Source organism: Dipodomys ordii, unplaced genomic scaffold (assembly GCF_000151885.1).
Source record: "Dipodomys ordii isolate 6190 unplaced genomic scaffold, Dord_2.0 Scaffold20, whole genome shotgun sequence".
Classification (NCBI taxonomy): Eukaryota; Metazoa; Chordata; class Mammalia; order Rodentia; family Heteromyidae; genus Dipodomys; species Dipodomys ordii.
Window position 1 is genome coordinate 15,990,727 of NW_012267236.1, and position 16,203 is coordinate 16,006,929.

General features: G+C 41.1%; 1 protein-coding gene across 2 annotated transcripts in view; it reads right to left on the reverse strand.

Annotated features, from left to right (window-relative positions):
- Vsnl1 (visinin-like 1) overlaps positions 1–16,203 on the reverse strand; it is a 93,164-nt gene that overhangs the window by 39,536 nt on the left and 37,425 nt on the right. The window contains exon 2 of one of the 2 annotated variants that reach the window (XM_013013642.1): positions 8,224–8,390. In XM_013013642.1, coding sequence (XP_012869096.1) covers positions 8,224–8,385 — 162 coding nt within the window. In that variant the 5' untranslated portion in view covers positions 8,386–8,390. Of the gene's footprint in view, positions 1–8,223; positions 8,391–16,203 lie in introns of those variants that run through there. The other variant, XM_013013644.1, reaches the window with a different exon arrangement.

The following is a 16,203-nucleotide window of genomic DNA, read 5'->3' on the forward strand; positions in this document are numbered from 1 at the left end:
AAATAGAGGGAAGGGACTGTATTTTATCCCACTGGAGTGTCTCCATTTGTATTAGCTTGGAGCTCTAATAGGCCCTGAGTAAATCAGGAGCAACACTACCTACAAACTGAAAACAAGTTTAACAAAATGCAGATTAGAAACCATTATTCTTATTCTTACTCCAGTGAAGTTTATTTGACAGGCATAGTTTAGAAGCTTTTTCTCTTTTGTGTTAATGTCAATTAAGATTCAATAATGGCTGTCACCGAACTTAGGATGTTAGGTCTGTCAGTGTTAAAAGCATCTTCTGGGATTCTTAACTTTTCTCGGGCACTTAGATTCATGTGTGAATATGACGAAAGCTCTGCCTAGAGCTGCCATGTAATTTCATATCATTTCGGTATGTACAGCACTCACCACACCCACTCCCAGCTAAATATCTAGACAAATTCTCAATGTCATTTGTGGATTTTCCCCATTAGAACCATCTGGGCAGTCAGTGACCAGTCATTTGTTAATGGAGGGTCCCGCCCACATGACTTTGATGAATGCTGAAATTTGAGAATATTTGCATCGATACTAAATGTTTACAAGACAAAAGCACTTGTCCAAAGTCATGCAGCAAACAAACCTCAATGCACACATTTTGTTGCACATTCCACAAAACAAAGGTTATATGCATATAATCCTCTATTGATTACATTTGCACACAACTTTCAGGGGAAATGCCTTTTATCCTTTGTAGTTAGTTCTTAGCCATAAGAATACAATTTGAAAGTAGAATTCTAAAACTGGGCAGAGACTTATGGGATATTTTCAGAACACTAGCTAGGTAATGTTTATTATTTCATTAAAATATTTTATTAGCCAGGAGCCAGTGGGTTAAACCTATAATCTAGCTACTAAGCAAGCTGAGATCTGAGGATTGTGGTTTGAAGCCAGCCTGGATAGAAGTCTGTGACCCTCTTAACTCCAATTAACTAGGGAAAAGCCAGAAATGTAGATATGGCTCAAGTGATAGAGAACCAGTTTTGAATAAAATGAATAAGCATGAGCACAAGGCCTTGAGTTCAAGCCCTAGTACTGGCACAAACAAAAAAGTGTGTGTGTGTGTGTGTGTGTGTGTGTAATTCACTATTCAGGAATTCTTGATTCTATGCCATTTAATTTTTTTTCATTTTTATCAATTGTCACTGAGTAGTTGTGCCAATGGGAATTTTCACAGGTAAACTTATTTTCTAGTGCTTTAGGTCTAGCAAATTTATTTTTTGGTGTGTGTGTTAGTACTGGGAATTGTAATCAGGCTTCATGCTCTTGCTTGGCTTTTTCACTCAAGGCTGGTTTTCTAGCACTTGAGCTATACTTTGGTTACCTAATTGGAGATAAGAGTTTCACTGATTTTTCTGCCTATGATGGCTTTTTTCTGTGATCCTCAGATCTTCGTCTCTGAGTAGGTAGGATTACAGGCTTGAGCCACCAGCTCCCAAGTAGGCCTGGAGAATTTCTTATTGGACTCCACCAATGTATTTTGTTGCAGACTAAAGATAGTTTCATGAAATACAATTAAGATGAATTGCCAGCTCTTCTAGGATCTAAGTTTTCTGAGGCCATTACATTCCAGTGCAGTGGTCAGCCTTCAAAAAAACCAAAGGAAATGGGTCATGAATGAGCAGATGAATCAATGAATGAAGCTGCTCCTAGACGGAGTTGCTGGAAGAGCATTTCCTAATGCCAAATGACAGAAGCTCTTCAGGAAATGACTACTGGGAGAGAGATGGAATGCTTTGGCAGAAACTCTGCTGTTACATGCAAATACATTTTAGAAACAATTCAAACTGTTGAGCCAGTGATGGTCAGATTGGAATCTAGTCAAATTCTTAGCCCTTCTGCTTTTCTCAGGTGCATCTGACAGTCTTTGGAGTGGAAAACTTGATGGCAATGAAACACACAGAAGCTTGGGAGAGTTGGGCTAGAGCTTTTCAGAATGGCTTTGACTATCTAGTTCCCTGTGAGAACCAATCCTAATCTTTGTTTACAATATGAGAAGCAGTTGAGATTGAGCAGGGAAGTCTCCTTTTTGGAGGAGTGGTATAATGTCTGGGGTTGGTGGGGATGGATATAAGCAGTCCTTGAATGAGTATTCTTCCTGTCTGGTGGCTAGGAGCTAGGGAAGGGCTTTGTGCTTGGGTGGACATTCTGCCCAGGTTAGAGAGTGGAGATGGGAATGGGAATGACAACCTCATTCTGTGTCTTGCTATACCAGTGTCCCAGCCTGGAATGTATAATAGACATCACTGTTAGGGTCATGGTTTTCCTATAGAACTTTTATAAACCTTCCCATTTCTTCCATATGCCGTTCTATTCTGCCATTGGACTTGGCCTGTGGAATAAAATTTATGTCCATCTTGGCTCTCTGCAAGCAAATGAGTACTCCATCAATCATGAGGCAAACACAACTGAGGATGGGTTGTAAATCACTCTCCCTTCTTTCTTTCAGGTTTCTACCATGTGAGATGAGAAGACAGCCTTATTATTTCCAACTGTAGATAAAGAAATTGTGATTCGAAGAGGCAGAGATTTGGCAAACATAGCATAGTTTGGATTGAGTCTCTGACAGCTGTCAAGTTCCTGGTCTCATGATTTATTCCATTTTAGTTTAGTTTAGCTTTTGGTAGCTATACTGGAACTACCATTTCAACCTGAGCCAGCTCAAATTCCTGATGAAAACATTCTCAAAAAGAAAGTCAAACTGCAAACACAAACTGTAGGGTCCACTATAGGACTCTGCTGGGATTCATACTTTAGGTTGTTATTTTGCCGTCATAACAACTAAGTAATCTAGAAATAGCACTAGATCTGCATGGAAGAAGACCCCAGAGAGTGGTATATCCTCCCTTACGTGGTTGCTTGCTCTTCCCCAGAGTTGGTTTTTCTTTTATTTATAAAACTGTCTGCTTTTCTGTGAAAGCAGTTAAAATAGCAAATTCTCCATCTTGAATTTTGATCTCAATTTGGCCATCAAAATGATTGCTGGAAACAGGAAATTCTCCTGGGGAGAAAAATCAGCTCCTTAGCTTTGGTGTTTTTCCCCAGCCCATCGGCAGTAGTGCTAATGGTGGGGGTGACAGCCTCTGCTGCAACCTCTGTGGCCAATAAAGTCCCCTTTGTGTCTGTATGCGTCTGTGTAAAAGTGTACACACGTGCTTGCTGGGGGAGGGGGAAGCCAGACTCTCCTGATAGGGGTCTTTTAATCAGTTACAGAAATCTCTGAGTTCACATCTATCAACAGCAAAGAAATCTGGAGTGCTCTAGTTTGTAGGGATACCATCACAAAGTACCACAAACGTGTATATATATATATATATATATATATATATATATATATACACACACACACATAGACATAGACATATATATATATATATACATAGACATATATATATATATATATATATATATACATACATACATATATATCTGAAAACTTAGCCAGGGAACTCGAGAAGATGGATGGGAATGGGACAGATAAAGGGAAGGGAAAACAATAAAAGAGGTGACATTGATTAAGATGCTTTGGACATATAAACTGATTGTTGAACTGAAACCCCTTGGTGCAAGTATTTGAAGAAAACAATCAAAAAATAAACAGACTAGTTGACTAAAACAACAGAAATGCACTGTCTTCTGGCTGTGGAAGCTGGAAATTCTATCAAGGTGGAGACAGCTTGAGGTTTCCCTCTGTGGAAGGTAGATGTTTTGGGGCTGATTAAGTCTGTATCTTCATTACAGTCTTCTCTGTGCTTGTCTCAGGAATTTCCTTTTCTTATGAGAACATTAATCATATTGGCTTAGGGTCCACTTCATTTAATCTCACTTTAACATAACTACCTATTTAAATCCTCTAGCTACAAATGTAATCATTTTCTGACATCCTGAGAGATAATGGCTTCACTGTATGAACTTATGGGAGACACAATTCAGCTGATAACAGGTATCAAGCTTGAAAAAGTTAAAAATTGTCACTATAAAAATATTTTATCTTGTAAGGATAAGAGCAAAGCATGCTCCTCCTGTCACTGCATTAATTATCATCTTGTGTTAATATTCCATGTTGAAATTAACCTCTCTCCTGATCACTATTGGCCCTAATACCAAGTATGCAAGGTTCTTCCTTGAGATGTATGTGTCTTCCTGATTAGTGCCTGAGCTCCTGGAGGGCAGGTGGGACTGCTTTTTCAGTTGTCTTAGGATGTCTTAGCATGAACCTGCTTTGGAAGGGGACACATAGCCAGCAGCAAATGCTTGCTCACTAAGCCTTTCTCTACAGCAGGACCTGTGCTCACCCCTGGGCTTATAGTGATTGACAGGATGTGACTTGTGGCCTACATGACTGCAGAATGAGACATGTATAAAACTGGGAAGGCCTATGTTAAGCAGACCAAACCAAACTCAACTCTAGCAGCTGCATGCTAGGATAAGAATTCAATTGAGAGGCTGGATCAGTGGTAGTCAGCATCCTTGGTGTGTGTGTGTGTGTGTGTGTGTGTGTGTGTGTGTGTGTGTGTGTGTGTGTGTGTGTGTGTGTGTGTTCTAGGACTTGAACTCAGGGACATGGTGCTGTCTCTTTTTTGTTCAAGGCCAGTACTCTACCATTTGAACTACAGCTCCACCTCTGGTTTTTGGTAATGAGTTGAAGATAAGAAACTCATGGACTTTTCTGCCCAGCCTGACTTCAAACTGTGATCCTTAGGTCTCAGATTGCTAAATAGCTAGGATTACAGGTATGAGCCAGTGGTCTATCTTTGTCTTTATTGTCTATCTTACTTTCACTCTCTGCAATGCTGAACAATTTGCCTCACTTTTCTGAACCTCTTATAATGATATTGAATGAAGACCTAATGAAGAAGTATGTTCCTGTACATTTGGGGCACAGGAGATTTGGAAAGTGTGGATTTGTGTCTTTTGGCCATGCAGTTGGGCACCCACCATTCTCTTGGTCCTACCTAAATTCTCACCAGAGCTGGCACCAGGGCAGCTGAGACAACTCTGCTAGAACAGGAAATGCTTGAGTCAGCAATACTGGCCATACTAAATTAGCAGCACAGACAGGAGAACAGAGGCCTCTCCATTCTGCTCAATAAGTAGTTTCCTGGGTGGCTCATTTTCACACACTGCAAAGAAGGAGGTACTTGCAAAGACCCATTCTCCAGGATAATGACTGTGTCTTGCTGAACACTATTATTTTTTTCTTCTGAAGCATTAAAGGAAGCTGTTTGTCTTGAATTCCTCTCCCAGGTCTCTTACATAACCCAAAGCTTCCTTTTGTCCCTCCCTGCTTCCCATCAGAACTGCTCTTCTTCCTTCCTCCCTTCCTTTTCCTTCCCTCCCTCCCTCCCTCCCTCCCTTCCTTCCTTCCTTCCTCCTTCCCTCCCTCCCTCTCTCCCTCCCTCTCCCCCTCTCTCTCTTTCTTTCTTCTTTCTCTTTCTTTCTTTTTTTCTCTCTTTCTTTCCTCCTTTCTTTGTGCATGTGTTATATTTCTTCTACAGTTCTGCCTTGATTTCTGTCCTTGGACAATACTGGCAGGAAAGAAAGGAATGCTTCTTTCTGCCTACTTGTCAGAAGAGCAGAGGTCATTTGAATCTTACTGTTAAGAGGCTATCAGGAATATCCTTAGAGTTCAGAAAGTTGATTCTTTTTCTGGAACAACAACAACAAAAATCCCAGTGGGGTGAGGATAAGAGATAGCAGGTGATTTGGGTTCTAATACATCAGTTGTATCATCCAATACTGAGGTATTTTTTGTGACCCTAGCTTGAGGCTGGGATTTTTGCTGTGCAGAATATTCTCAGTATGTAAGGGAAACATTTCTTCAACAATTTCAAAGGCAAACTCCTCTAAGTTCCAACAAGCCATGAGACATGTGGCACCATGAGCTTTGTTAGTTACAGGGTTGACTTACAGACACAGGGTTATAACCTTTCCTGACAGGGAGGGAGGTGACGGTGACACATCTCATCTGCCTGTGCTTTCCGTAGGGCTAAGAGTAGGATGGTTCTGGAGCAGGGGTGAACTCCAGGTGAGAAAACAGTGGAAGATACAGCAGAGACTGTGAAGACTGGTATAGCATTCTAAGAAATTCATGTTGATTTATAAGATTATCTCTTTGTTGCTTTGTATGTCCCTCCTATAACCCATGCTTTCACTGTATTTGATGTCTGTATAATTTGTGGAGAAGGGGAAAAACAAATAGTTTAAATAGGGATACAGGTGGACCCATTGCAACAATGAGATGTACAAGTCGTTATGTCGAAAACGAACTTTACAACTTTGGTGGGGGGAGCAGGGAGGTTTGGGTGGGGGCAGGGGGAGGATTGGAAGGGATGGGAAGGGGAAACAAAGGAGGAGGCTGCAATGCTTGATATCTTGCCCATGTAATTGTAACCCCTCTGTACAGTATTTTCACAATAAAAAAAGAAATTCATGTTTTGCTTTTTTGCAAAAGTAGTTCTTATCAATGAAATAATCATGGTTGGCTGGGAATTGGTGGCTCATGCCTGTAATCCTAGTTACTCAGGAGGCTGAGATCTGAGGATCAACGTTCAAAGCTAGCCCAGGCAGAAAAGTCAATGAGACTTTTAGCTCCAATTAACAGTAAAGAGCTAGAAATGGAGGTGTAACTCAAATTGGTAGAGTGCCAACCTTAAGTGAAAAAAGCCTGGCGGGAGTGTGAGGCCTTGGGTTCAAGAGCTAGGACAGGCATAACAAATAAAATAGAATACTGGCAGCATACCTCAGCATTTCTATATAAAGGATCTGTTCAGGCTAACATTCAAAACTCAGGTCTTCTTAAAATGGCACAATGGTCTTATTACATAGACATGTGCTACTATATGTGATCTTTTCTTAAGGATATAATTTTATATACACTTGTGTGGTGCACAGCAGCTAGTTAGTCATAACACTGGGTGCCTGATATTCATCAGTAACTCAGGCAGTAGTTGACCATTTATTTGTTTAGTTGGTTAAATAGCTTTTTATGCAATAAGTGGTTCAAATCCACCATCTCAAACAATAACTGAATTTAACTACATAGCTGGACTCCTATCCCTTCCCTTGCTTTTTCCTTTCCCAAAGCAATCATCAACCTAATCCTGTATTCATGACTCCTTTGCTTTCATTTTTCTGACAGCTCATTGCATTCATTTATCATCTTGTAATATATATTATTATTTTATTTCTATCTAATTTAGAATCATGTTTTAGTGTTGCTAGAGCAAACCATTTTGATTACTATAGAACATTTTATTGTGTAAATGCAATTTGTTTTTCACTTTGCCTTTGATGGGCATTTGGGTTGCCTCCCAGTTTTATTACACACAGGGCAGCTATGAGCATGCCCTCTCTTCCACATGCCTCTGCTTGTACAAGTACAAGAGTGGAATTGTTGGATCACAGGGTATAGGGAATACTTAGTTTCAGAAATAATGACAATGTTAAAAAGCCTACATGAACAGACCCCCCCGCATATGCACCTAGATGATTCTCATTATTCCAACTGACATTTGCCACCATGAAATAATATAAACAATGTTTTTCATTCAGTGTTCAGTCAGAAAAAGTTTAAAAATCACATTGTGTTCCCAAATATAATATTATATATATATATATATATATGATATAAAATGGGATGTCATGCTGAAACTAGAACTAACAGAGCTTGGAAGCTCAGAGATGCCAAAGCAATGCCTCCATAGTACAACTAAGCATTGATAGGACAGTTCTATGGAAAGGCTTGAAAACAAGTAGATTAGCTTCTATATATGAAAACATATTAAGAGTTCATGTTGGAAACACTGAGGACTCGATGTATTCTGCATTCCTTCTAAATGGGCTATTGTGGTAGCCTGGGTTCTTATCTGCAGGTAGTAGCACCTTTTCTGGGGAAAAAGCATCCTATATACTTCCTCTTTAGCTCAGACAGATATGAATTGTGATGTGTGTATATGTAAGTGTATTTACACTTTTACACATTTACATACATATGTATATAAGGGCATATATTGTTAAAGTATATATACACATATGTATATGTTTAACAAGCCAATCACTTGTCATTAGCAGCTTTTCTTATAAGTCATATATACACATATATATGTATATAAATATATACACATATGTCCATGTTCAGCTACATTCTGTGAAGATAGTATGTTCTGGCCGAGGCAATGGCTGAAAGCCTCTTACCTTCACATAGAGCTGCTGGAACTCTTCCAGGTTCAGCCTCCCACTGGGACAGTCCTTGAGGAACCCCTTGTACCACTGCTTGAGTTCATGCTCATTGAACTCTGTGCTCTTCACCAGATCCTCCATGACTTCAGGGGCCAGTTTGCTATTCTGTTTCCCCATTGTGCCTGGAGAAAAGCAAATCAATGCAATTAGTTCTCTGACTGTGATCACTTCAAACTAGATTAGGAGCCAAATTGGAGTTCTGAGCAATCCCTTGGTCAGAATGTGTTCCAGTGAATCTGTTCACTGTCTGCCTGCGTCTGCCTCCTCCTTCTTGTTATTTTAGAACAGACAGAAGCAAAAAAGACCCTTCAGACAGCCCAAAGGGCTGTAAAACTCACTGTCTTCCTCTTTGTGTTGTCTGCCACAAGACATCAAATAACAAGTGAAATTCAGGCAGCCATTTTTTTCTTCAGGCTATTATTATCATGTATGTGAAAGTTGTCTCTCTATTCTCTTTCTCAGACTTTCCTGCTGGGGGTGGCTTTGAACTGTGATTCTCAGATCTCAGCCTCCTGAGTAGCTCAGGTAATAGGTGTAAGCCACCGGCAGCCAGTAGTGGAAGCTCTCTTTTTGCTACTCTTTCTGTGAATACAATTTATTAACACTTACTGCGCAGTATCTCAGTCTATATTTAGTTTGTAGGGATATATAAGATACTCTTAGGTCTGCTGGGGAAAAAAATGGGCCCTTCCCCTCTTTTGCCCCTCCATGCACACATGGCCCTCTCTACAAGTCTCTACTCATCACCTGTAACCCAGGTAACTGGTACACCTGGGGGCAGTGGAAGGTTCCCCAGGCCCTGAGGTCCTCCCCCACCTTCTCCCCTTCCCCTCTCCTTCTATAACTTTTCTCCCTGTCATAGTCCGCCCTCGGCACATCTCCTTCTGGTGCAGGCTGGCCAGTTGGCTCTGCTAATAAACTCTTTTCTGTCTGAAGAACCATGCGGAGGTCTCCTTTCTCCAAACCTTACAGATACAAATGGGACTATTGGCAAGAGCTACAAGATTTTCTAACCCAGTGATGAAAAGTAGTTTAGAAAATCTGATTGGCAAGCATGGGCTGTCTTGGTTGGTCTAATTCTGAAGCTGTAACTTCCTTTTACAAATGAAATTTTTGTCAGTTGTATTTAGTCCTTACTTCTCTCATCTTAGAAACTGCTTATTTTCAGAGCTGAAAGTTCTATGGCTTTTTTCTAGGGGCTGGTTGGTGAATATTCACTGATGTAAGTCCAGGCTGTTATTACTGATAGAAAGTCAAATTAATGGTGCATTAAATAATGCTACCTATATTCTAGTTTATGTGGCCAACCTCATAGTAGAGTACAGGGGGACAAGGAAGGTTTGGAATCACTTTTGATGATTGATTGATTGATTGATTGATTTGGTGCTGGTACTGGGGTTTGAGCTCAGAGCCTGGGTGCTCTCTCTTAAGTATCTCTCTTTTTGCTCAAGGCTGGCATTTTACCACTTGAGCTATAGTTCCACTTCTGGCTTCTTGATAGTTAGTTGGAGATAAGTCTCATATACTCTTCTGCCTGGACTAGCTTCAAACTATGAACCTAAAACCTCAGCCCCTTGAATAGCTAGGATTACAGATATGAGCCAAAGGCTCCCAGTTTCTGATGGTGACTAATCTGGCCATTTACTATTTGTGCTGCTTTGAACAATATTAATCATTGTCTTAAATTTCTTCATTTGTATAGTAGATAGAATGAAACTTAAGTTTACTGTGATGAGTAACTAAGACATAAATAGAGAAACAAAGATCCAAAAGAAGATTTCAGAATCAGAATAGTTGGATTAGTGCTGGAGAATCTTGATAATAGTTTCTGAAGAAAATTCTCTACAATGTTATTGCTTTATAATAATAAAATTTAAGTGCAATAAGTTAACCATTGGTTTAAAAAGTGGAGATAGTCTTAAAAATTCTGAGGGACCATCAAAACTAAAAAAAAGTAGCAGAAGATCTTTAAATGAAATTGGAAGTATTTACTTGAATGGACCTGAAATGTACATGAAATGTACATGAAATGAATTTCCTCGCAAGTTCTAGGCAGGTCTACACTTGCAAGGGCTCATAGGGAAAATGTCATCACATATTTTAATGCTATTTGACAAACCTCTAAAACAGATTCTACACCCACTATTAGTAGCGTGACCTAACATTGAGCAATTCTTTCACTATAGATGGTACCAAGCCATGCTCATAACAACCAACGAAATTGTCCACCTAGGCTGCTGCTCTACAGATGAGACTGTAGAGATGGCCAACTATTCTCTTTCAAGATCCTCTGTTTGATAAAAGTACCCAGAGCTCAACAGCTATGCCCTCTGTCTTGAAGCTTCTCTATTTATTTTGGTTCTTCATTTCAAGTTCCAAGTCTTTTATTAGCAACTGTCTCTTAATTATGTTACTGTGGGATTCCACAGCTGGATATGGAAATCAAGTAGGTATTCAGGTGTCAGGTTTAATTAATCTGGGTAAGAAAACTACTATAATTCACAGTTATCCTGAGAATCAAAAAGTGAATTGCAAAACCTTTCTGTACATAACTCTATTCTTTCAGTAGTGATACATAACTCTTCAGTTTTGCTTTTTGTTTTTTGGTTATTTTTTTGGTCCTGGGGCTTGAACTCTGTCTGTCCCTGAGCTCGTCAGCTCAAAACAAGTGCTCTACCACTTGAGCTACAGCGCCACTTCTGATTTTCTGGTAGTTAATTGGAAATAAGAGTCTCATGGACTTTCCTTTCTGGGCTGGCTTTGAACTGTGATCCTCAGATCTCAGCCTCCTGAGTAGCTAGGATTACAGGTGTGAAACCACTGGCGAATCTTCACTTCTTGTGTGTGTTTGTGCTGCTCCTGAGACTTGAACTCAGGTCCTGCATGCTGTCTCTGAGCTTTTCTGCTCAGAGTTAATGCTCTACTACTTAAGTCACAGTTCCACTTCCAGCCTTTTGGTGGTTAACTAGAGATAAGACTATCAGTCTTTTCTTGTCCAGGCTGGCTTTGAACCATGATACTTGAATCTAAGCCTCCTGAATAGTTAGGATAAGAGGCATGAGCCAATGATACCCTGCTATAAACCTTCATTATAGAACTAGAATCCCTCTCATAATAATAATAGCTACTGTAAAGAAGACCTTAAATGGAACACTTAATATACTTTATAGCTTTGTGTGATCAACTAAGCAACCAAGACTTGGGAAGCTTCATGACATTTAGAATGCAATTCTTACAAGATCACACACTAAAGCATGCAGAGCTGAAATTTAAACGTACATCTTCAAGACTCTGACATACCATCATAGAGAGACAGGAAGATGAGAGACATTTCAGGGGCAGGAACAGAAAGAACAGAAGCAGGAAGGTCAGCGAAATCTGAACTACTTCCAAGAAGGGATGAAAGAGAGATCAGTGAGTTTGCCCAACTCCGCCTTGTTTGGAAAAGACAGAATCACCCAAACCGCAAGCTAAGAAACGACTTTGCATTAATACTGGGAAAATGAATTGAAGGGTATTAAATACCGCCTCCCCCAAGTGCCTTTAGAAACTCAACAATGTATCAGCTCAAGGAAGCTTAGATTCTCCATGGATCTCTGTTTCTCTCTGTATCCCCCCACACACAAATGAAGCATTGTGATGGCCATGAATCACAATTCTGGAGAATCCAATACATAACTTCATGCTTTCAGTTTGAGGTCCTGCCTGGTTAGTACCTTCACTCAGGTGTGTCTAACAATGGATGGATTGTGCCAAAAGTCCAGTTCTGGCCTGGTTCACAGTGATGTTGCCTATGCCCTCATCAAGCCTCATCATGTCTTGCCTGGGTTAATAAAGAGCTTTCTCCAGGAGCTTCTCAGTTCCAGACTATCTTCCATAGGGCTGCCTGAGTGAATTTCTGAAATACGGACTTTGTCATCTGATCTGCTCCCTGAAGACCTCAACATTTCCCCTCTGTCTCCAAGATTCATCTCCATCTCCTTCCCACCATGCAAATCCTGCCTACTTGTATCCTGGTTTTCTACCAGTCTGTCCCTTCTGTTTCTTATGCCAACCATAATGAACTATTTACAATTTGCAGAACTTGAACATTTGACATGGCTCTGTGTATGCTGTTTTCATTTCCTGGAATGACATCCTCTTCTGCCTGTTCAGACATCTTCCTTTCTTCAAGTAATCTCAGCTCACACCCTGCCTCCTCCACGAACCCTCATGGCACACTTGCGTGGCGTTTCTCTTGTGTCTCCCTTCCCTTGTAAAAAGCTTGCATAATCATGATTTATTTCTCTACTGGATTGTTAGTTTCTTTTACTTATCTCTGCATCCCTGGTAATTTGTATAGGTGCTTAGCAAATACCTTTTGAAGGAATGAATAAATGAGGGGCACTGAGCTGTTTGACATATTTCTTCCAGGGAAGATCAGTCTCATCAACTATATCCTAGGAGAGTTAGAGCCATTACAAGTATAATATAAATTGAAGTTCATAGGCAGGAATATTTGATTTAACTGCAAGGAAAACAGCTTGCCCTTTGGAAAGCAGATCACTTGCCTCTTGTCACTATTTAATTTTGAACACTTTGAAGGCAGGAACTATGTCTATTACCTCAGTATCCTTACTAACTGGCACAAAGATGGTCTTTAGTAATATTTAACAAATAATGAAAGTGTGGGTGGATGGATATCTCAACTTATGCTCCTTTTGTTCTGGGCCAAGTAGTAGTTCTAATTACAGGGATGAAAAAACAATGACAGTAGATCTTAAACTATTCTCAGTAGAGGCACGATAATGTGAGAGGAGAAGAATGCCAGCTCTGCCTTGATCTTCTTCTGTGATCCTGAGCAAGATCCTTTGCTTCCTTTTATTCACTTTCCCCATTTCAAAAACGAGCAAATTGGACCAAGACAGTCCTGAAGGTCTACTCTACTCTGCTCTGATTTGCTACACAGGTGTTATAAATAAGAATCACAGACTTCACCTTGACATGTCCTGGCACAAGTCAGCTCTAGATTTTGTTTTTATTTTTTATTTATTTATTTTTTTTGGGTCCGGTCGTGGGGCCTGAACTCTGGGCCTGGGTGCTGTCCCTCAGCTCTTCAGCTCAAGGCTAGCGCTCTACCACTTGAGCCACAGTGCCACTTCCGGCTTTTTTCTTTTTGCTTATGTGGTGCTGAGGAATTGAACCCAGGGCCTTGAGCATGCAAAGCAAGAGCTCTACCACTGAGCCACCTTCCCAGCCCCTGTTTTTATTTTTTTTTAACCTAAGAACCAGTCAGGACACAAGTGTTTTGTTAAGAGGGGAGGGAACGGGAGGGAAGGTGAATGAGTTACTTTTAAGCTCACATTCCAGAAAATGATGTTAAATCCAGCCCCACCCTAAACCAAAAGAGAATCTCATTGCTTGAATTGCATTAGTGAAAAACTTAGTGCTAGGCACAAAAAGAAATGGGCTGAAGGGCTGTGGTGGACAAGAGGATTTGATGAGGAACCAAGCCCTTGGGGAAGAAAGCCCAGCAGTACTTGATGGCAACTGATATCCAGAATAGATGGGTTTTTGTAAACTGCCTTAGTATATAGGGAGATTTGAGCATCATCATTTTCCCATATAACATTGCTCTCAGAAAGTAATACTCATTACTTCCTTTTTACTGAAGAACACTCTGAAGGTCAAAGAGATGAATTATTCTTCCTTGGTTCAACCAACTAGAAAAGGTTTCATAATGAATGGATGGAGTTCTCTTGAATCTCTTTATTTTCTAATACTGGCCATCATTTTCTCTTGCTTGGAAGCTTCCTGCCTTAATGTTTGCTTATTTCTCTTTTACTTCCTACCCTATAACAGGTTCCAGGATGAAAGAGGCAGAGCAGGCAAACATGTCCATTCTTGGAAGTGGGCCAGGTGAGCTTCCTGGAGGAAGAAAAGGCCCTTCAAGGAGCAGAGAAGTATCCACATGAGTTTTGACCCTTTAAGTATTGAAGAGGATTCCAGACAAAATAAAAGTGTGTGTGCGTGTGTGTGTGTGTGTGTTGCTGTGAGTGTGTCTCTAACCCTCTCCATGCGCTCCCTAGGACATACCAGGGCCTGTGGAGTGTAATGGCACAGCCAGCTCCACCCAGGTAGTCTGGCAATCAGCCTGGCTGATTTGTCAAAAAACTGGGTGGCTGAGATGGAGCAGTCCAGACACATGTAGAGACACACAGCAGCACAAGCGCATGAGTGGCAAAACAGGCTTGGAAACAGGCCCAGAACAGCAAAAAGAAAGGGTGTTGGGACTCAGGCTGTAGGCCTCTGGAATGCATGCAATGCAGCAGAGCAGGCAATTGTGCTGGGAGCCAGGCTGGTTCCAGTATCCGATTACCCAGATCAACCTTGAATAATCAGATCTCTCCAGGCCTAGGCCTGCACACTGAAATAATGGCAAGAGAGTGGCCTTGCTCTTGCTCTAACTCCTGCCTGACATGGAGGAATTGTCTGTCATCTGTCTGAATATTCTTCTTCTCACAAAGCTTTGTGCAGTCCTTCCTTCTGTTCTAGTGGCTCTCACTGCTCTGCTCTTTCTCTTGTACTTAGTAGCATAGTTCAGTGTCTCTAACGACAAGTGTCACAATTAATTTAACAGACAGAAAACTCCCAAGGAAACTCAGTCTGAAAGACATTCCTGTGCATCTTCTGTGGGAAAGGCTCCATGCTGGGAAGGGTGGTATGGGAAATTCTGGTTTCTGTCTTGAAGGCCCAGGTCTAGGTGATATTTACACCTCTTTAACAAAACAAGTATGATGGCATGAGCTATCACAACAAAGGGCTAGGGCAGCTAGCATGCACCAAGACCAATTCCCACCAATCGAGTGGAACTTGTCCCCAGTTGAAAACTTTTAAGCAGGATTTCCCAAATCTGCTTGAATACAATAATGATTCCTGGCTTCCTTTGTGGGACCAAGCCTTAGAGGGAAGTCTACACATGTAACTTGCAGCCCAGGTGAATAAGATCATCAGCCAATGTGTGCCACACTGCTGTAGGCATGGAGGAAAGTAACAGAAGATTGTCTTAAGCAGAGAACACCCAAAGCTGTGCAGCTGCTACTCACATTTTTATTCTTCCCACCTGGCATCCCTGATACGGTTTCAAGATCCTTGTTCTAGAAGCCAGCATTAAGAACTCATAAACTACAAACTTAGTGAAGACGGAAGGTTGAGAGATCATCCTCTGGGTTCTTCAGGTTCAAACCCTGTGGTTTTAGGGGGATGGGGTTGAGAACAAAGACAGATTCTTCTAGATCCATAGAACAGCTAATGGCGGGGCTATGACAGAAAGCCTAGGCTTCTCTAACCTCCTAGCACACTATGTGGGTCAAACATCGGAGGCCTATAAGCTACCAGTCATTTTTAACTCTGTGTAAAGATGTCAAAATGACTTCTATTTTCAACCCCCTCAGATCCAGAAAACCAATGTGTGCCAGCACAATGTGTGGGCTTTTCCTTTCCGACAAAGACAAATATCTGAGGTTCTGCCTTTTTCTGTTTCTTTTCTTCCTCCTCCCAAAGCCAAAGTGCTCACAAGGGCCTGGGAGCCTTTCCTGGGGGAGTGAAGACAGAGCGTTGATCACAGGCTGGCATTGCATTGTCTGTCTGGGAAGCAGAGCCTGCTTTGGGTAAGAGAATGCCTGCAGCACAGCATTCTCCACTGCTGCGGCATCAAACCCAAACCTCGTGGGATTACAGCTGAGGTTCTGGCCCACAAGCAGGAAACAAGCAGTGGAGCACAGACTCTGTCCTCAGGGAACCCAAGATAAAAGGTAAAAGTACATATTTGATCTATAATAAATGAGGAAAAATACTTTGATAGCAGAGGCAGTGGCACTGTTAGGGCAAGTGATGAGAGAGTTTGTTCAAAAAAAAACGTGTAATGAATACACGAAGGGAAAGCAGAAGTGGGCC